We start from the raw sequence: 22,809 nt of genomic DNA, 5'->3' as shown, positions 1-22,809 counted from the left end.
TTCCATAAACATGGCAGCATAGTTATTTTTCTTTCCATTTAAAAAAAAACAACTTTTTGTGACATTATTGAAGTTTACTTCCTTATGTTGCTGAGGATTTTCTTACCAGTTGCACACAGTTTTCTACCAAACCAGCATAATTGAGTTATTTTTGTTCCTCTTTCTTTGTTCCCATTTGAAACCTATTCCATCTTCCTCCAATCTAAAGAATCAAAGCACCTCTTGGCGACCCATCGATTCTCACCATCCTCTCCTCCCACTTTCTTTTCCATATTCCTTAAGTATATTGACCCAAAAAAAATAATTCCTCATGCACAATGTATTCAAATAATAAATGTGTGAATAAAAAACAAGCTCCAAGGTCACTTTGTACTCACTGTACGGTCATTCGTGCCACCGACTCCAAATAGCAATACCCTGCGGCGGTGAAGTTGTCCTTGTACCGACCCATGTCCACGGCATCCAGCCATTCTCCTACCGAGTTAAACGACGGAAAAGTGGGTAGAGGCCTCTCTGCTCGTGTTATGGTCGAACTAAGAGTCCTAAAAAAAAAAAAAAAGGACACACACGTGAGTCAAAACAAGGTTAAATCAGACGTGTTAGGGCTGTTTTCGTCACGCCACCTTCGTGCCAACGTGGACGACCCGATGGCGTCGGGTGAGCGGATGCTCTTGCTTAGCGCCGAATGGATCTGACTAAAATTGGGTCGCTCCGTCCTCTCCTTTTGCCAGCAGTCCAACATCAGCTGATGCAAATGCGTGGGACAGTTGACCGGCGCCGGCAGTCGGAAGCCGTCCTCTATGGCCTTGATCACCTGAAGCGCATGCGAGGGCAAACAAAGTGAAATCAATCCCATCAGTTAAGGTGAAATGTGAAACAAATTGAATCATGTCCCAAGGAGTGTGAATTCATTGATCTGCTTCTGAGGGGAAAATGTGAATTCGTGTGGAAAAGTTCTTGCTTTAACAAGTTTCTATTCAGTCATAATTATTGCCCGGAGCAGCAGATTGAGTAAAAAGAAATCGTTCCTTAAAAAAAAGAAATATAGATATTAACTCATTTTAGACACGACTCAGCCTTAAAAATGATTTTTTTTCTCCACAGCACTAGACTATTTACACTCAGATGCCACTTAATTTTTAAGAGCTAGAGAATATAATAAGGTTTAATACAAAAAAAAACGTTTAAAAAAAAGCCTTTTTTATTTTATGGTTAGCACTAACATTGCATATATTTAAATATCATTATGCATATGTTTTGATGACTGAAAAAAAAACATCCAATTTCTAATCGATTAAATAAACATTGAGGAAAACAATGAAAACAAAACAATTAACATTACCATTCTTTTTTAATTCAGAAAAATGACTAAAAAACACAATGCTTCTTTGCTTTTTTTGCTTAATCAATGTCAATCCATGTTTTGAATATCCTTAATTTAGAAAATAAATATAAATAAATAGATTAGCTAACAAAAAGGTAAATCTGGACTCTTTATATTAAAAAGTGAAAATAAAACTGGAGTGAACACTCATTAAAATCAAGTACAAGAGATGCACCAAAGTTGAATCCTACATAACATACATAATAATTAAATGCTACATGACTACAAGTAGCATTACAAAGCAGTCACAACCACCCACCATTTTTTTCCCAATCAATTTCTAAACTAATGTGTTGACACATTTTTCTCCCTAATAATATGTTCCAATTTAATTCAATGATACACAAGGACCAAATCCACTAAATGGAAAAGATCCATCTGTCTGATACGCGTGCAAATTGCAGTCAATGTAATAATACGCATCCAATATGCAGGTGCAGTCTCTAAAAAGCAACCCATTATTAAAGCATTCCATTTCTGAACATCCAAAAATTAGTATGCATGAGATAATCAGCGGGTCCAAGCATCCATCTATTCACTCTTCCTCATACAAAGCGCGACAAAGTTTCCACCCCTATCATCAAAGTTCCCATTTACGAGGGCAAGGATCAGTTCTTGTAGCGTGGCGGGGATATTAATCTGTTTTGAATGGATACATTATATCATAACGGGATTGTTGGTTGGTCCGTCCACCTGTAATTCATTGTGCCCTTTACCTCGCTGCCTTTGATTAAATGGAAAATGTCAAATGCTGAAAAGCATTTTATGAATGCTCTTTAGGCAGGTGGGGGCGCTTAAGCAGCCCAATGCGGGCGAGATAAAGGGTTAGAGAGAGTGTTTTCAGGAAATAATACATCTGATAGATGTCATTTGGATGATATAGCCTGACTTTTAAGTTCTTTTTTTTACCTGGTGAGGCTAGTAGTTGCTAGAGTGAAGTAAGAAGAGGGACTGGATAAGATGAGATCACTGCTGAGGTGTTATGCTCAATGGCTTTTGAATGGGAACTGCATTAGCGCGCCGGAGGGGAACGGACCTGAACGGAGGAGTCTGGAGGGATGTGGTCACGTTTGACCAACGGGGGTGCTGCTATAGTAAATTGACGTCCGTTCTATTTGAACTGGGAGGGAAGGAACCGACTGTTAAAGCAACTTTATAACTCTGAATAATCGAACAGTACATTTGGACAGGATATTAAAGGGATTTCGTGATCATTTTCTGCAGCAATTGCCGATGGATGGTGATAATCTACAATACTTTGGGGGGGTTAAATTGTTATTTCTCTGTGGGCTACTTAGAGAAAAGTCTAAAATATAAAAAGCAAAGGCTGCAAAGGGTCAACTTGGTTAAATAGACACTCAGAATTAGGAAAATATGAGTTAAAATGGGTGCTTTTGACGGCTATACTAACTCATCATGCCTAACTTATCACTGCTAACCTGCCCTATCCACTTTGGGAGGGTTGGCAGTGATCAGTTAGATATGATGACTCAATAGCAGCTTTCCACGCTGAAATGGATTTAACGTCTAGAATTGTCAAAGGAATTGAATGAGTTAAGGCAGGGGTCGGGAACCTTTTTGACAGAGAGGGCCATAAACATTTCATATTTTATAATGTTATTCCTTGAGAGCCATTTGACGAAATTAAAAGTCAAAATATATCTAAATGGATGCCTATGTTTTTAGGTAATTTCACCACTTTTAAAGTGGAAAAAAAAACTTTTGACCTCCTATGCAGTTGCTAATAAATGAGAGTATGCATTACAGAAGAGTCTAATGCAAGAAAAATGAAGATTAAAGCATCTCTAGATGTTGTATCTGGTTTCCATATTTTAGCTCACAGTTTAGCGGAAAGCCAGATTCTCCCATCAAAAGAGCCACATGTGGCTCCCGAGCCATATGTTCCCTACCCCTGAGTTAAAGGCTGCAATTAAATTAGAATTAAAATATATTTAGATTAAAAAACACAAAGTCATTCGCCATTAACATGTTAATTTGAGTTTACTTCTATTTACTGTTACTTGGGTTGCCCTCCCTGTCAAATGGATTAGACGCCAATCACCACAAATGGTTAAAAAAAAAAAAACTCATAGTAAAGGCCAAAAATTGACAGTGGTCAACTGCAAAAGAGAACAAACCGCTCTATTCACTCGGAAATAACAGCAGCGGTAGGAGTCCTATCGACCGCAATCTCCTCAAGCCTTGAGAGATATTTATATATATAAATATATATATATATTAAAAACTACATTTTCCACAGGACTGAATGATGGATTTTCCAGTTTCCCAAAGAGGGAGGACAGACAGAGGCCAGAGGAAGGAGGTCACTGCTTCTTTAAGAGAAAACTGGATTGGTTATGGAGCTGATGCAGAATTAAAGTGGAGGCTTAGGCATGGAAAAGCTTTTAGAGCAAATACAGCTTCCTGTTAATAAGATCCCAGCCTGCTATGGATGTAAAGTTGATGCGACCCGAGGTTGACCAATGGTCAAAATAGGGAACTGGGAACAATGGAGAAAGCATTTTTTTTCTGGCAATCCACTTACATCTTGGTTGCCCATATCCCAGTAGGGTCTCTCCCCGTAGGACATGACCTCCCACATGACGATACCAAAGCTCCATACATCGGATGGCGAGGAAAAACGATGATACTGGATGGCTTCCGGAGCGGTCCACAGAACTACGCTCTTTCCGCCATGCTGTATGGAAACGAGGATGACAGAAAATGTGTAAATGTAAAGCATTATTATTATTATATACTTTTCAATACCTAAAAGAAGTGGTAAAATACCATCAATGCTAAATACTATAATATAATAGTACATTTAAGGACCAAAAATTAATATAAATATATATCTACATATATATAAATATACATCTACATATATATAAATTAACATTGAATAATAGTACATTTAAGGGCTGGACCAAAAACTATTTTTAAATATATATCTACATAGACATGTTTATATATTTAAATTTACATTGGATAATAGTACATTTAAGGACTGGACCAAAAATTATTTTTAAATATATATCTATACAGACATGTTTATATATTTAAATTAACTGTGAAAACATTTGAATGAAGGTACATTTTTACCAAAAAATTAAGTGTTTAAGAGTGTTTAAGTCTGGAATGCTTCATGACATTAAGAGTTGCTTTTTCCTCACAGTAAACTCTAAATATGTTAAAAGTGAGTATATAAATATTATAAAATAAATACAAAAATACTACACGTGTATAAGTGGAATGGAAGACGACAGTGAATCAGCATTGGTGAATTTAGTTTTTTCAAACTATGAAATAATGTAGTATAATGTGTTTTTTTCTGCAGTCAACTTTTTAAGACTTTCTCTTTCAAATGTAGCAGTAGTAGGTAGTTTATTTATCACATTAAAAGATCAAACTTACACTTAACTTGAATTTTTTTCATCCAGAAATCTTCACTTTTCCCTCATGTTATTCCTACTTAAATAATATGAGCCTGACAGCTAATGATTTTATCCTGCTCTCATTGAAAAAAAACACCAGGCCCACAAACGTGAACTGACATTTAAATGAGATCTTAATGTGAATACTTTCCAATTCAATTCCATTCTCTTACCAGCGTAGTGTAAATAGCTTCAATCTTGTCCTCTTGAAGAGGTCTGAATCCAGACACTTTGCATCCTAGGTTGCTGTTAACCAGAACCTTTACCCCAAAGACACAAACATACACATCACACTGTAAATTCATGGTTTCCTAGACAAGTACGACAAGAGAATGTGCACTTTTGACAGCTTTGCAACTTTCTAAAAAGGAACAAAACTGACAGAGCGAATCCTTGTGACAAAACGATTTTGACAGCATTGTCTCACCATTTTCAGCTTCATGTGTTCTTCAAATAAGCTACTGACAAATGACTGTCAAAGAGGGTTCAAGACAAGGACAAATGGTATTCTCCTGGCCATTTCGGGACATACGTCAACCTCTACGTTGTCGTCCGTTACTCGCCGGGCGTGGCAGCTGTTCGCTTACCTTGTGGGCAGCCAGCCGTTTGTGAACGAAGCCCATTTCGGCGAGGTACTTCATCCCCGACGCCACGCCGGTCAGCATATCCATCAGTTGCATCATGCTCAACTGACCCTCGTGTTTCTGGGATTCCAATCGTTAAAAGGAAAGGGTGGAGTTAGTAAAAAAGAGTGGTAAAACAAACATAAAAATACTCTGGCTTCTAGTTTTGGGTCAGAATGACCCAAAAAAAATGCTTACTATGATGTAGTATAGTGCTTTGTGCCCACCATTAAAGAAAGAAAAATAAGCAAGCTAGTAATTCATATTGCTCTAAAACACACGCTGGAGGTTCAGGGAGGATTCTATTTGTGTGTAATTATTAATGTTTTCTATTAGATGCGAACAAGGACTGACTATGAGAGGGGAAAAATAGAGGGTTTTTATGGTTTTGATGTAATATGTTACTTCTTACAAGTGTAATGAGTCATATGCTTTGTTAATTCAGAGATGGCGGTTCTTTCATTTTTTTTGGCATGTTAATACTTGGATGTTAAATGTAAAATGAGTGAGTACATGTTAGTAAGGAAGTTTTCATATTTTGAGAAAACGGGGAAATATGGTTTAAAAATGGTTGTGTTAGAGGTTTTGGAACTTTTAGTCAATCATTTTTGGCTTAAGAATTAATACAAGATGTGCTAATTAATTTGAGAATACATTTTAAATTATTTAATATTATGTTTAATCAAATAAAAAAAAATGAGTCAAAATAGCATAGAATTCATTCAAAAACTTGTTGCATTAGTGAAAAACTAAGTTTTGGATTCCGTACCAAACAATTTGTTCAAAAAAGCAGTCAGAATTAGGATGAAATTTTGAATATTTTAAATGAAAAATATTTTTATTGAATAGAAAAAAATGTGCACATTTTATAGTTGATCGGTTGTCTAATTGTTGATCAATTTTTACACCTATGGATTAAATACATATTCTACATGACTATAAATAGCCCTACAGTCACTATTTGATACCCTGAGAGGATGGGCAACTTATTGCAAGTGGATTGCACGTCTATCCCACTCAAAAACAGTTTGGATTTTTAAACATATTTAATCCCAATTATCCTTTTGATCAAATTTCCACTCATCCACATTGAAGTTTCAAATGCTGTCTCCCTACCCAGAATATAAATATAAAGGCAACTCACCCTAAGGAATGAATCCAAGGCCCCATTGGACAAACTCTCCACGATGATCATCATGGTGTTTCCTGCACACAAAACGGGACAAATGAACCAAGATTGAATGTACAAGAAGGGAAACAAGTGCACACTGTAGGCGGAGTAATAGAGACACACAAAGAGGGGGAATAAAGTCAGGCTAGTCCCCTTGGCAGCACTGCGGGATTTGTAGCAAAGCCATTCTTCACTCAGTGAACTGTGGCCAAGCTGGAAGAACCTGCATGCTGTTCTGGCTGTCTCAGCAAGTTTAAGCACCCTTAAAGACTCACGCACACTTAGGCGCGCCCACAATACACGGACAAGGTCCAGGTGCAGGTTCCTCTACATTACACAGCCGAAAAACAGCAGGCGGTGGTGATGTAGCGGTGTTTTTGGGTGACAAAATGTGCCCCTTAAAGGTTAATTTACTGTCAGATGCCCAATCCATTTAATATAGATTGAACACATACCTGTCAACTTAGATATTTTTCTCGTATTTTATACGTTTTTTTGATCATTGGGGCATTTGGAACTGTGCCTCAGGAAACTTTCCTCACAAAGATGGACTCACAAAAGAGTGGATCTCAATTGCACGGTACTCGGACGTTTGGTTGCCGGACGTTTGGTCGCCGCTGGTTTCAACAGTATTTAGATATTAAACTCTTCTCATGAATATAATTTTGAGAGCTGGTTTCAACAGTACTTAGATATTAAACAATACTTAGATATTAAACTCTCTCTCTCATGAATATAATTTTGAGAGCTGGTTTCAACAGTACTTCGATATTAAACAGTACTTAGATATTAAATTCTCTCTCTCATGAATCAACAATAGATATTTAGATATTAAACTCTCTCTCTTGTATATATTTTTGAGGGGTTTTCAACAGTAAACTCTCTGTCACCATTTGACTGGCGACCAAAAGACCGGCGACCAAACATCTGGAGACCAAAAGACCGGCAACCAAACGTCCGGTCACGCAATTTCACATCTCTTGCCAATGATTTCCATTGTTCACACACACTTTTCAATGTTTTTCCACATTTATTTTCTCTGGATATTTGCTATTTTCCAAAATTGACAGAATCCCTAAATTAGTTTGAGAAACCTTTGTATTTGTGCACAAAATAGTGAACCTCGTCCTACATGTGAAAGGTAATGTTTAAGAAAAACACAAGAATGAAAGAAAGAAAAGTGTTGTTTGTTTTTGTTGGTCTTCAAATTAATAATCCATGTGTTTTGGTGACCATGTTTAATTCAATAGAACAGCTAGAGTTATTGGCAGCCTGCTGCATTGTTTTTTAAATGAAAGTTGCAACAAAGTGGCTGAATTGGCATTTTTTTTTTTTTTTTTTTTTTTGCTGGAGCTATTAGTTTAGTTTTGATCGCTTCTCTGCCCCCATCAAATTGTAAAACCCAAGTATTGTTATTAGTTTCCTCGCTTAAATGCCCAACGGTACTGACTGCGGGGACAGCTTTGTTTGCAGCCATATTTATGATGAGTGAAATAATCTGTCATAAAGTACATAATTTAATAAGCATCAATACCATCGTTAGATAATAAAGTACTGCTGTATAAAACTTCCCTCAGGTTTTAACGGGGGGATGAGGAAGAAACAATTTGCAAATATATTGTGATGGAACTTTATTAAATGCAGAAATTAGGTTTTTCTTTTTTGATCAATAACCGAGAACTGTTTCTGACCTGAGTATTGTTCCAATTTACATTTTTAGCTATTTCAATTCTATTTTATTCATCTATATTGTTATACTGAAGTATTTTTTGTGAAAAAAACAAGATATTACAGTTTCTATTTTAGAATAGACAAAGCAAAAAGGCATATAAATCATACATTTTTAGTTTGATTTGTTTTTTTAAAGTTAGAAAAGAATATACTTACAAAAGTAAAAAAGTGATAATTTTAAAGATCCGCATTTGCTTTAGCAAATGATACAATTGCGTTATCATTAGTAGATGTCCAATCCATTTAAAGTGGGAGGTCTGCGGCCAACCCTCCCATTTTAAATAGATTGGAAAGTAATGAGTTGAAATTTATAAGAGAAACATTAAAAATTAAAGAGTAAGCTTTTGCTTTGGTTGAAGTTCCAGATTTGTATAAATAGCAATATTTTATCTGTGCATTGGTTTTGGCATTATTGCAATTTATAGCCCAAAAAATCTGAGCCTATACTCACAAAACAGTGAACATCATAATTTAACGGCGAACTCATTTGTCGATTTTTTGCCAAAATAAATCAATGAATCAACTTTGAAAATACTCATCTTGTGTCTGTCCTAAGAAATCCAGTAAAGGCACATGCAATACTATGGTTTACAACTCACACTAGAACCTGCAGCGTCTATACCTTTTCACATTTCATCAGATTAAATGTCTGAGTTGAAGTACACCTGTGAAGGCATAATTGGATCATCCATTTTATATCACAAATACGCAGTCAGCCAGCCAGCAAAGAAACGGCGCTCGCCGGCCGAGCCGAAAATAGCAGCTGGCAATCAGCAAATGTATAAGCGAGGCTTCCAAAGCAACAGGTTCCTCTGCTGTTTCCTTCAAAAAAAGCGAACAAAACTATTTATTGCATTTTCTGTAATCCTGTTACGCATAATCTTGGCACTGTTTGGAAAAGGTGGGAGCAAACGGGTCAGGGGCGTTTAGCTTTTCCATCTCAATGACATCCCAGTTCATTTTGGGCCTTGAATGACAGCCAAGGGGAGAGGGGGAAAAAAAGCATTAAGTGTAATTTTCTTTCTGTGGTTGACTTCCAAAAAATATATACCCAGCTCAACTGAGGGCCAAAACATTCAAAAGGATGAATCATTCAGAAAATCTGATGAATAGGATTAACTTGTAATGGAATGTTGTTGCTCAAAAGAAACAAAAAAGTATACTGCATTAGTGGTCTATGTACAAACAGCTCAAAAATGTGGCAATACTTTGCAAAAGAGAATAAATAATATGAACTTATTAAATCTAGATGCACTCAAAACTCTTAAAGTTTGGTGCAATAGTGGTCCTAGTCTACATAAGCATTAAAAAAATGAACTTACTAAATCTAGATGCACTCAAAACTCTTAAAGTTTGGTGCAATAGTGGTCCTAGTCTACATAAGCATTAAAAAAATGAACTGACTAAATCTAGATGCACTCAAAATCCGTGAAGTTTGGTTCAATAGTGGTCCAAGTTTTCCATAAGCATTAATAAAATGAATTACTAAAGCTAGATGCACTCAAAATTCTTAAAGTTTGGTGCAATAGTGGTCCAAATCTACATAAGCATTAATAAAATGAACTTGCTAAATCTAGATGCACTCAAAGTGCAGTGCAATAGTGGTCCAAGTCTAAATAACAGTAACATCCATCATTACAAACTAAATCATGATAAGTAACACTGTTTACAACTATGTATAAATTACAAAAAATGAACAAGTTTCACGCAATAGTGGTCCAACTCCAAACAGCAATCAGACTGATCAAAACCAAATGAAAAACATACCCAATAATAATCCAAACATCAGTTAAACAAAGTCCGTAGTGCTCCAACTTAGTTCAAAATGATCAACATTTCCACCTTGTCAACCTTGTCTCAAAACTTGGAGCAGCCTTAGCAATTGACCCCCCCAATAGAAGCCATTTTTGGCCATTTACTAGTTCACAATCACTGTATTTACTCTTGTCACAACTGGCGAGTCCTAGCCAAACAGCATGCGCGTGTCCTACATTGAAACCGCATGATTGGCGCGCGCCCTCGCCAATACAGTCAAAACTTACAACGCCTAGGTGTTTGTGTGACACGCACTGCGGCGGCGCGCATGTGCGGGGGTGAGATTGGAGCACATTCCGGGGTCCCACTGAGTCTCTAGCACCAATTACTGTACCGACACATCTGCTGCCGTCCCACTGAGCTCAGTGTGTCCGGGCGTCGTGCCCACGCCAGCATCACAAAAACTTTACAAACTCTTTAAGCGTCTCCTCTCACCTGCTTTTGCCATTAACCTCCACCTCGTAGCAGATGATGGTGTCTCTTTCTGGCCTCAACTTGGTCTTTCCATCCTGTTTTCACAGCGGGGGGTCAACGGCTCTCCGTCTGGACCCTTATGTCGCGTGGGGCCTCCACTCAAGCAATCGCCGTACGCTCTTACACCTTTTTCCCCCCCTTCCGTCGGGCAGTAAAGTCTTCCTCGCTGTGAGTGTTGATTCCCTCACAGTGTCTGGGAACTCTTTCCAATTTTCTGCTGTCCAGAACACTCGCTTAATTTTCATTTCGGGCCTTACTCGCCGCAAGGTTGACCCCCCTCTGGACAGCGTATATTGAAATACCAATTCTACTATTTTCTACCCTGTTCTGAATTGCTACTTTGACCAACAGCATCTTCAATCTTAAAGGTTGTCACACTCTGATAGTAGTTGATGGTGATAGATGAATCAGACCTGCTTTAAAAAGGTGTTCACATTGACCACACAGAAACTCTTCTGTACATCTAATTCCCACGGGATTGCCGAGGGTGCTGAAGCCCATTCCAGTTAAGTCTGAGTAGGCGGAGTACCACATTATTTATAAATACAGTAACAAAAAAAATGGTTTTTTCTCCTGGTCTGATGAGGTTCATTTTTTAGAGATATGCTGGAGATTAACATTGAGCCATCAAGACCAAAATGGATTAGAAATCTTTTGCCATCAAAGACAGTGAAAGATGATCACATACCTGTCAACTTATAAGTTTTTCTCGTATTTTATACCTTTTTAATCATTTGCAAGGTTTATTATTATCGATAAAGGGAGCAATTGGCCGAGGTTGTCAGGTATATGATCATTCTGTGCTATTTCAAATGATTTTAACCCAGCTAAACTTTTTGGCCCGGGGGCCACATTGACTTTAAAAATTTGACAGATGGGCCGGGTCAGCACAAGATACGATACAAATAAAAAAGTGCATCCGTTAAGAGTGCATATGAAACATAAACAGAAAAAAAGGACTAAAGTATTAACATACTCATCACTCATCATTAGAGTAAAAAGGAATGTATTAATGCCCGGTTTAACCCCATTCTGACACTGCTTCCCAAGCAAAATTCTATATCTGTACTTTACACCAACATTGAGCTCTAAGAAGCACCCCAAGCTTCCTTTGATTCACTTAAAACCTTAACACTCCCTTTCTGATCTCGCTTACCGCTGGTGACGACCCCCTCGAGTCTGATGATGTTGGAGTGGTCAAACTGCCCGAGGATGCCGGCCTCGCTGAGAAAGGAGCGCCGCTGTTTCTCCGAGCAGCCGGCTCGTAATGTTTTGATGGCCACGGGCAGCTCTCGCTTGCTGGGCAGCTTCAGACAGCCGCGACACACCTCGCCAAAGTCGCCTAAAAAAGAAGGATATAGGTCAGGTCGCCGTAAAAAAAAAGAAGAGATATTTGATAAGGGAGTATACCGGTGTGAACAATTCTCTCAATCTTGATGCTGGAATTGTCCAACTCCTTGGCAAAAGCATGGATCGCCTGCAGGAGATCTTCACACGTCTCTGGGTCGATGTAGGTTCTCCGTGTAGGGATTTTGACTGAACAAATTCAAAAACACATCAATGTGTGTGTTAGTGCAAGCATGAAAAGAAAACTGGAAAAAAAGCTGACATTTTCTGCCACTGAATGTCTGTCAAACTGGTTTAGGCAAGCACTAAATGTGACAAAATGATAAGCTTATACAAATTTAGGCTCCTTCCGCAAGGCATAAGATATTCTTTGACCATGTTTATTGTCTTTTTTAATCATCTCAGAATGCTATACATTACTAAAAGATAAGGAAACCACCAAAAGATATTTTGAAAGTCGATTAATCACCACTTGTTGCAAGTTAAAATTGATATAATTTGCTGCTATGGCCTTAACATTTTAGCTGTTAGAAAATTATGTTAAAAAACAGTAATTTAGGGATTTTTTATTATAGTTCAGTTTGATTTTGGATGTAATTTCTCTATTTCAATGTTTTTCTTAGTTTGTCATTCAAGAACAGTAAAGGGCTTATTAGATTTGGAGGTTAAGCGTGTCATATGAAAAGTAACTAAACTTGGGGGTCATAAGGTCAATGTTCACAAAGGTCATAAATATATGTGTGATCATGATAACTCAGGAACAAATGAAGGGATGCAAGAAGATCAAGAAGTGAATACACTTTGATCTCATGCGGTCAAAGGTCATGGAATTTTGCAAAACAAATTTTCAGGGTATGCGGTATGACGAGAGGCAAAATTCAAAGGTCATTTTAGTTAGAAATTTGTCAAATATTTGAAATCGGGTGCTCATTTAATCATAATTCTTGTCATTTTTTTCACTTACATTAACTATACCCATGTTGTGGGCTTAATTTGTGCTATGAATGTTAGTTTAATAGAAAATTGCACATCCAGCTCTTTGCATCTATGAGTATGAGGAATTTGAGATAAAATCATTTGGACATTTTCTAACCAAATGATGTCTCTACATCAAATATTTTCTTTCAAAACAGTTGTGGCAGTCCATTTAAAATCTGCACCAATTACCAACTAACACAAAGAGGTAAATATATGCAGGTGATCATATGCCATCACCCCGGGATCATTTTATTCAAGAACCACAACCGAGCTGGCTGTGTAGATAATGAGAGCATTGAAAATGATGGCAGATAATTGAAGCCGTACTATTGACCCCGACTGTTTCTCCTTTCTAAACAAACTCAAAACAGCCAGCCATTTTCTCCACCAGACTCTTGTTTCCTTCATCAACTGCCGGTTGTGTTTACCAAGGGCTAACAAATAGCAAATAAAGTGACCGGCACACAGCCAATAACCATTAACCAGCAGCGTGTAGCTCTCAATTAGATGACCTTTGTTAGTGCCTGTTAAGGATAATCTTGGTGGAAAAGAGCAGGTGGGGTTTCCAAAAGCCGGACAGGGTCTTTGAAATGTGATTACAGCTCCGGATCGAGTTGAGGAATCCTATACCGGCCGCCTCATAACGGTTTATCGATCCAGCACACACATATATGCGTACAGCACACTTGTGTATATGCCGCTGTCGCCTATTATAAAGCTAAGGAAACCCTTTCAATTTTAGGCAAGAAATTGAAGGCGCTTCTCTGTCAAATTGGGTTTTTCTAACATCACTGTAGCTTAAAACTTAAAGGTGGTGTCGCATGGGTGTCCTATAAAACATAAGCTTGCAAAAAAAAAGGCTCAGAAGTTTCAAAGACGCGCTCCGACATAGACATGCTTCGTTGGATGCTTGGGTGATTAGTTTCAGGGTTAACCGCTTCACTGCCGGGAGCCACTGAAGGATAAGGTAAAGTTAAATGGCAATATAGTCATTTGGACTGTTATTTGTTCAAATAAATTGTTATCTAATATTTAATACATTGTCTTGAGTCTCTTCAAAGTAAATGCTCTCTTTAATCTTTTAATATTCTAAACTAGGATACTCATTAATCTCTTTTCAATGATAGTTACTATTTATTGTAATGTATAAAACCAAAAAAAAGGGAAAAATCAGTAAATGTGGACACATTCCTTAGCCTTTAAAATGTAGATAATATTTACTATTTACAGTCTAAAAAGTAAATATTATCATTAAACTTTTAGTTTGATATAAAACAAAAAGAAAACTACAACACTATTTTTTAAATGATTTAAAAAGTACTTGTCTATGTAAAAAGAGAAAAATATACATGTTATTTCTTTTAATTTTGAAATTGTTGGCTTTGAATGAAGAAAAAAGAGGAAAAAAAGAATCTTTGGCTGCCATCCCTCCCAGTCAAAATAGATTTAGCTTTATATATTACCATCAATTGTAGTCAAAGAGTTAAAAATTAACTTAATCTGCCCTGTCATTTCATAATCTTTCCTGTTCACCCTTAAATTAAGACGTAAGTACTACTACTACTTCTACTAAACATCAACATTTCCCTTTTGTTTTGGTAAACAATGATACTGCGATAAAATCTACATCCACTTATCTCAACGCATCATATTGGAACATAAAACAGTAATAAACATAAAAAAATAATGGTTATCTTTCAAATTTAAACAAGCCATGCAGGTATGATATGAAAGCAAATGAAAATGTCTTGGAAGATTTCAATTTTATACTAACTTGGTTTTTATGGCATCTTAAACTGAGCGAATACAGCTGTGATTTATAAACTAGACATCATGCTGGCTATGTGAATTGCCTTAAATGGAAAATCCAAATTAACAATAGACTGCAAAGTGCTCACAAGCGCGAATGTCAGTTAATGGTGTGCAGACTTGGAACGCTGCAAACAATACTACTCTTGGCCAAAAAGAAATGAGAAAACCAATGTCCGGCATATATCACGCTTAGTGATTTTAATAATTTAACCGAGTATGGCTTTCCTTTGACCTGGCTTTCATCACCGCTTTCACATTCGCCCACAGCGTGACCCCAAATTCAAGCGTGGGGCCGACACGGAACGGGATCCAAGCTCATCTGCAATCTGCTTTAATAAAGCAGGTTTGGATATTGTTTAAAGTGATTGCGATGGAAAAACGGCAAGCGCAACAGCGAGGGGAAAGCATCTGGGGAAATCATCGGGAAAATAGGATCGAGATCGCTAGGCGTGGTAATGCTTTTGCGTTTTGGCTTTTTTTCCCGAGCAGCCATTGGCCGCCGATGTGTGAACGCCACATCGTGTTACGTGCCATGTCAATTAAGTCTGACTCTTAATTTCAAAGCCATAATACTGAATTTTTGACCACCATATAAAGCAGGAGACTACAAAATGAAAAGTTTGATTGTTTTGATCAGGAAGAACAAATGTATTTCTACTTTAATCTCTTCTTTAGAAAGTGGCAGTAGAATGTTAATTTAAACTATTGGAAGTTCTCAAAGGGGGTGCTCGGACGTTTGGTTGCCGGTCTTTTGGTCCCTTTTGGTCGCCGGTCAAATGGTGACAGAGAGTTTACTGTTGAAACCAGCTCTCAAAATTATATTCATGAGAGAGAGTTTAATATCTAAGAGAGATAGTTTAGTATCTAAGAGAGAGAGTTTAATATCTAAGAGAGAGAATTTAATATCTAAGAGAGACTATAATATCTAAGAGAGTTTAATATCTAAGTACTGTTTAATATCTAGGTACTGTTTAATATCCAAATGCCTGTGACCAAATGCCTGGCGACCAAACGTCCGGTCACGCTCAAGGGCACTCAACTTTTGAATTCCCGATGAAAAAAAAAATCTCATAATTGAGGTGTCAAATATTGTACCATCATCATATTTCTGCTTTGAATATCAATGAGTTTGTCGCAAGTTGCCACAAAATAGTATCAGGGCAACATTGTAACCCACAACCCAATTACGTGAGAACTATATTCATAATTAGGGAACAAACACGCATTCAAAATAGCCATCGTCACCGTCAATGGCAGCCAAATGCTTAAGGGTGACACAAACTATATCACAGCGCTTCTACTTTAATCTCTCAATCCCGACCCACGGGGGTCCAAAAACAGCACTACAGATAAAGAGAACAAAAAAAAAATCCATCTCAGAGTCTATTTGCGCGTGTGTGTCCATGTCCTCCATAAGAACGTTATTTATTTATGTTGTTGTTTTTATTTTTATTTTTAAAGCAGGCCAAATGCGTGCATGTGCGTCGTCGGCTTTTGGCATGTCTTTGTTTGGTCAGATTTAATTCCCAGCCGCATAGCTTTGGCTCATTATTCATCAGCAACATTGCTCCCAAACCCCTCCCGAGGGCTCAGCATGCTGGGAGATTAAATAACGCAAATGAGCATGCACATGCTCACTACATTTACAAAAGCGTCCACACACAAAAGAAAAACTCTAAGCACACAATTACCACTTAAGCAAAGCTTTGCTGTACACGTACACACGAGTACAACCAACAAGATATGTCAAAGTACCCCCATTCAGTCACTGTCCAGACAAAAAGCCTACTGGGAGCAAAGTGAGGAGAGTTTTTTTTATTTTATTTTTGTAAAACGTGGACAAAGCCTGGTTTTTGGAATCACCATTTCTCACTTTTGACTTTCAGGCCTTTTCTGGCTAGTTCTTGCTCTCGTTATTTCACTCTGTTCTAATAGAATTCTGCTCCCAACACCTAGAAGTGTGTGAATACTTTGAGCATTTTCAGCACCATCCTCCTTCTACACGCTCACTTGTGCTCCTCCTCATGTTCCCGTGATAGTTTTATTTTTCTTATTCCAAAAATGTACGGTTCGCCTACAATGTGTTGTTGTTTTTCACTTTTCATGTGAAAGAAACAGTCAACTTTAGCACATCTCACTCTTCTACGACAATACTCAACCTAAAGAAACCTAAGAATATTCCAAATCAACATTTTTTCACAGACTTATTCCTCTTCAGTCAATTCCGGTGTATAATATTCGACTGGTTTTCAGCTCATGTAGCTTCATTCAAAAAAATCCAATCTACCTACTTTCATGTCATCCATTATTCAACATCTCACTACTACATTTAAAATGACTCCAGATCTTTCAGCATCCTTCCATTTCAAACAGCATATTTCCAACATCATTCCACATCATTTGACAGTATTCCATATTATTTGACACAACATTGTCCATCATTCCACATAATTTAGAACCATTCCTTTTCACACAACAAAATACTTACATTAAACCTCTTTGAACATTCCAAATTCAATCCGCATACATTCACATTATTCATAATTGAACATGGTACAATTTTTTCCAACCTCATTTTAACATTTTTTCCACATCATATCAGTGCCACTCCATTTCATGCAACCTACTTTTATCATAATTCCACTCTCACCATTTTCCAACATAATTTAACAATATTTGACATTGTCATTTTTCCACTCATTCAATATTTTTCTACACAACATTTATCCCTGATCCAGATCATTCAATATTTTTCTACACAACATTTATACTTGATCCAGATCATTCAATACTTTGCCTCACACCATTGATCCCTAATCCACCTGATTCAGCATAATTCACACATGATTCCAACATCATTTAATATTGTTCACGTACACTGTGTTAAGACCTACCATATGCATGCATGTACATCTATGTGTATGTATATATGTGCTTATATATGTATGTGTATGTATGTATGTGGTCATATATGTATGTGTATGTATATATGTGCTTATATATGTGTGTATGTATACCAAAAATTCATTTTTCTATGCAGAATATGATTGCTGCCATGCATACACATTCCTAAAAGTAGAGGCCCAAAAAAAAAAAGTCACTTACATTGGAAGTAAAGTTCCTCGTCTCCTTCTTGAGAGGCTTTGCTGTAGCCGCATTGTCTAAAAAGCGAAACAAAGACAGAAAGACATCAGAGTGCATTCCATCCCAGTCGGGAGACACAAACAAGCACCAGACGCTGTTTATCTTGCTACGCACTCGTTTACACGGAATGTGCAATAACTGTGAGATGAGGCAAAGCAAAGATGAGACCGCCGAGCGCGGTGATGGAAGATACAGAAGAGTAATACAGAAGGCCCCCCTTGATGCTGTGGCGTTGATGAGCGAGAGATGGATCTGAGGCTGAACAAGTGGAAATTTTCTCTGATTTGACAGTGCCACGGGCACCTACACACCCATCCAACATGAAGAGATGGACTATTGTTGAACACACAAGAGGGGGATGTATTTCATACATCTCCCCTTTCAAAACAACAGCAATTTGATGTACTCAGACTCTTTGGCTGCCATTGCCGGTGATGGAAGTCCAATGCATTTGGGGTGGGACAGCCGGCGGGGAATTATGGAGCTTTAAGTTCTACTGGTGGTAAAGATTTAAATTGAAAAATGCAGTAGATATGAAATGGGTTTTTAACTGTAATTTAAAATATGAATACTAAGAAATATTGTCTTTTCAAAATAGTTAAATGTCTTATTTAAATCAACAAAATGTCACGATTGATTTTTTAAAATAATTGTTTGAGGTCATTTTTCTTTAGATAAAAACAAACAACCAAAAAAAAATGTCTTTATTACTTTTTTAAAGTCATGTTTTCCCCTATCTATCACACTAATGTCTTAATGACTTAATTTTAAAATGTTATAAAAAGTTCAGTGGAAAAAAAATCAAAACTACTACTAATACGACTATAGAGGTACTTCAAGAAAGATCACATTTTTGTTAGTGTACACCAAGTAGTAAACCTCATCCCACCTTTGCTTATGACCAAAATTCAAACAAATTGGACATGTATCTCAACCAATGGCAGCCTCGAATACCTAATCTTCCAAAAACGACATCTACACACTCACACAGAACAAATTCCCCCATCCTATTCCACCTCGAGTTTGTCTTAGCGACATTTATATGCCAGATCACCTGCGTTTACAGACACAATCATCCCATACATTGACAGGGATCATAATCATGTCAACTAACCATGTTTTATAGAACAACAAAATGGAAAGGCAAGATAAATCATTGCCTAATATAAATTAAACAGAGCCCACAGAGGTAATATCAAGTGTATCCTTGAGGATAGGGGCAACAAAAAAAAAGCAAAGGATCATCCTTTAACAGGCTTTCCATCACTTTCCTTTACTAGCGACCATTTTTTGTTCAATAAAAGCATAAACAAATCACATAAAAGCCAAGCCTCTTGACTGCAGTTCAGCAGAGGTCGAACCTGTGTCCTCTCTCGTCACCCACTCGTATGATTTGGGGCATCACGCTCCACCTGAATATAGTCAGATGACGTTGATATGTGTTCCAATGTTCCACAGCCCCATATGGCTCGCATTGTTAGTTTGTCATTAGAAGATGTCCAATCCCTTTGAACCACAAAGGCTGGCAGCCAGTCTACTTACTTCAAATGGATTTGACAATTATTGCCGTCAATGACAGCTAATACAAAAAGTACTAGGGTAAAATAGTGTAGTATTTCTAAATCCAAGTTTGTATTTGTTTTAATCTAAGGGTGAAAATACTATAACATTTAAAAAGTTGAAAAAATGTATAGCTATTTTTAATTGAAAACCGTATTATTTCATAAATGTGTTAATTCTGGTCAGTTTATAACTATCTTGCAATAAAAATACAACATTAAGCTTAGTTAGGATTGTTATTCTTTTAAATATTTTCAAACTAAAAAGTGTTTTAATTTTAATGACTACAAATCAAAATGTAATAAATAATTACTCAATATATATCTTATAAAAGCAGTTATTGCCAAAATGGATTGTTTTTTTAACATAATATAAAATGTAAAACCTAATAAAGATACTTTCCACATGTAAAAACAATATATTAGTAAAATGTGAAAATGTGCTTTTCAAATTCATGTTCAGTTCTTTCTAAATTTCAAGAGTTTTCCTTTTTAAACTTGGAAGGAAATTGCAATTTAAACTAATGGTTGTTTAAAAAAACAAAACAAAACATGAACTTCATTATTTGCTTTTGAAATATACATACTGTGATTATCAAATTCGAAATAAAAGCACGATCACACTAAGACTGATCCAAACAACGATCCTTGATCGAGTGTATTTACTTTGCTGCCTATTCATCCCAAAATTCCTCTTCATGTTAAGGTTGTGAAGTGCAGCCTGGGAGCACATTTTCGAGACATGCCACCACTTCCTTTTTTCAGGTCTTTGCGCGTCGGCGCCTGAGTGTTCTCGTGGGGAGCCGTGATCGAGGATGAGGCTGACACATCCCTCAGCCTGTGTAACAGCGGGGTCTGCGACAAGGTCAAGGCCCTGTCTGTCAAAACACACCAGCAGACACATGCAACGGAAATCCTCGGGGCATGCGCTGCCGCACAAGACGAGGCCGAAAGGAGAATTGATAGACAAGGGAGTGCGGGGAAAGGCGAGATTGGAGGACGAAAGAGGGTTGGGGGGAGGGGGGGAGCACACGATGTGACCCGGGGAAAACAAGATCACAGAGACGCCGGCGGGGAAGAAGCAAGGGAACGTGTTGGTGACAAAGACTGCAAAACTGGCAACGTATTGGGACGTTTGCTTGCGAACTGAAAATAGAACAAGGGCGGAGCCATATATTAACAAACAAAGGGTGCACTAAAAAGTATAAAATTTGGACAAGGTGCCTAATCAGGATGTACTAAATTCAAGATCTGACGCTGACATGTTGACTATTGCTTGCTGATGAGCTATATTTATAGAGAAAAGGCAGTGTGAAAGGGGAATGATCGTGTGTATATCATGCTTAAAGCATGACAATAATAGCAGTCAACGATTACGTTTTTATCTGCTACCAGTGACTGAGACGATCTGGATTAGAGCCGAAATAGGGTAAACCAGATCGGTTTTACAAAAAAATGTACTTAAAAAATCCTGTACAAAAGTTGTGTACACAATTTGAAATGATCAAAAAACGTATCAAATACGGTAAAATCTTATTGCTTCCCCTATGTTATCCCGTAATCCATGTTTTGGTGGACTTTGTTGTCAGTAAATTATCACTGAAGGGTACTTGCAGTGTGTGTCTGACTCATCATTGACTGAATACTTCTGCTGTGGTAGTTGCGACTCCCTGGTATATCTTACCATCAGGGGGAGTCGTAACAACAGGTGTGGCAGTAATATAGGTATGCCTTATAGTCAAGTAGTATGCAATTTAGTTTGCCCCATTAAAATGTATTGAATGTCTATCACTGACAATTTCCATTCATCTTTTTATGAAGTCCACGGATATGCAACGTATTAAGCGTGCATTAAGGGTGCATCATCACAGCAGGGTTAAGTCGGCCGCCTAGCTTGAATACTCCCAAAACGCAAATATGATTTAAAACAAAAAAAAAAGTGTCCTCTTTTTGGTTATTAATCCCAAAAACTGGCACTTTTCAAGTGCTTTTCATAACATGCTGGGCTGGGGTGCATCTTTTTAAAAGAAAATGGGCCAAAGAGCTTGACGGGAAGGAGGAAAAAAGATGCTTCTTGAATTTATTTGCATTTTATTTGTACGCGCAAAGCAAAAGAAAGAGGGGAAAGCACTAAGGGGATAAAATTGCACTGGCAAGAGGACTGCAGGGAACTAAAAAGGCAGATTTAGGGGATGGAGGAGTGGGGAATGCATGCCAAGTGTACCTGGGCATCAGCTGTGTGAAGGGAGGAAGAGGAGAGAGAAGAGGAGGAGGAGGAGGAGGAAGAGTGGAGAAGGATGTCGAAAGCAGCACCACGCTAGCAGGAGCTACATTGGACGAGCTTGAGCAGACGCTGCTGGGAAGAAGACACGCGCCATTCAGTACTGCGCCAGAAAATAAATGGCCATGGACGGCGATTGACGTCTGTCAACCGTTTGGACTCAAAGTGTCAAAATTGTTACGACGCCGAACGTCGTTAGTGGCGGTGAAGTAGTTCGCATTAAAAATGGGGTAAACGCTTGGCAGAGAATATGTATTTAATCTTTAGTCCTGATTTGATTAAAAAAAATAAAAAATAAACGGTTCTCCCACATTAAATATGTTTGTCAATGTGCGCAATGGCTTGCCAATTTTGTCTCTATTATTAAATACAGGAGAAGAAATGCAGGGGTGTGTAAGTGAGACGGAATGAAAAACATAAGCATTAGGCCAGATGTCTCGATTAACTGGTGAGCATCCGTCATTGGGGACTTCAAAGTTCTTCAAAAAATTGATATAATTACTTTGAAGGATACAACAAAATTTCCCAAATACGGGATGAATAAAGTTATCCAATCCAATCCAATTAATACATATACACAAGACAATCTAATGTATACATAGTGCAAAGTAGGTTGTATTAGTTTAGACATAATGCTAACCCACCAACAACACAAAGTATAACAAAAGACGGTAAAAATGAAGCTGTAACAGAGTGTCATATCTGCAAAGCTCTCCTTTAAGTCATCGGTAAACACAGGCCTACTTCCTGTTCTTCCTACAATCCCCTGACACTTTGACCCTGCAGACATACAGCTACTCAATCACTCTCCCGCTCAGTGTTGTGACCACTGAAGGGTAAGCCATCCTTTTTCACTGACCAGTCAAGGCTGAGCTTGTGGGAAAATGTTCGGTCAATGCCCTCCAACTCGGTTCCATCAAACTTTGTCAGACACCAAAAACTTCTTCCTCTCTTGACCACTGGACCAAACATTCTCATTTACTGTTGTGATGTGTGCTTAATACAGCGTACGACACTGCAATAACAACACCGACTACAGACTTAGCCATCCGAGCG

At 37.7% G+C, this 22,809-nt stretch overlaps 1 protein-coding gene across 3 annotated transcripts in view; it reads right to left on the bottom strand.

Moving 5' to 3' along the window:
• The window catches only part of epha10 (EPH receptor A10), a 117,480-nt gene that overhangs the window by 2,396 nt on the left and 92,275 nt on the right, over positions 1-22,809 (bottom strand). The window contains exons 9-18 of one of the 3 annotated variants that reach the window (XM_077743242.1): positions 21,697-21,828; positions 17,875-17,930; positions 12,043-12,168; positions 11,789-11,974; positions 6,586-6,647; positions 5,406-5,522; positions 4,992-5,078; positions 3,930-4,082; positions 624-814; positions 378-542 (exon numbers count right to left, since the gene is read on the bottom strand). In XM_077743242.1, the coding sequence (XP_077599368.1) occupies positions 378-542; positions 624-814; positions 3,930-4,082; positions 4,992-5,078; positions 5,406-5,522; positions 6,586-6,647; positions 11,789-11,974; positions 12,043-12,168; positions 17,875-17,930; positions 21,697-21,828 (1,275 nt within the window). The remainder of the gene's footprint in view (positions 1-377; positions 543-623; positions 815-3,929; positions 4,083-4,991; positions 5,079-5,405; positions 5,523-6,585; positions 6,648-11,788; positions 11,975-12,042; positions 12,169-17,874; positions 17,931-21,696; positions 21,829-22,809) is intronic. The other 2 variants (XM_077743243.1, XM_077743244.1) reach the window with 2 other exon arrangements.

Source organism: Stigmatopora nigra, chromosome 21, assembly GCF_051989575.1.
Source record: "Stigmatopora nigra isolate UIUO_SnigA chromosome 21, RoL_Snig_1.1, whole genome shotgun sequence".
Lineage (NCBI taxonomy): Eukaryota > Metazoa > Chordata > Actinopteri > Syngnathiformes > Syngnathidae > Stigmatopora > Stigmatopora nigra.
Note: the sequence above shows the minus strand (reverse complement) of the source record. Positions and strands in the feature narration are given on the sequence as shown.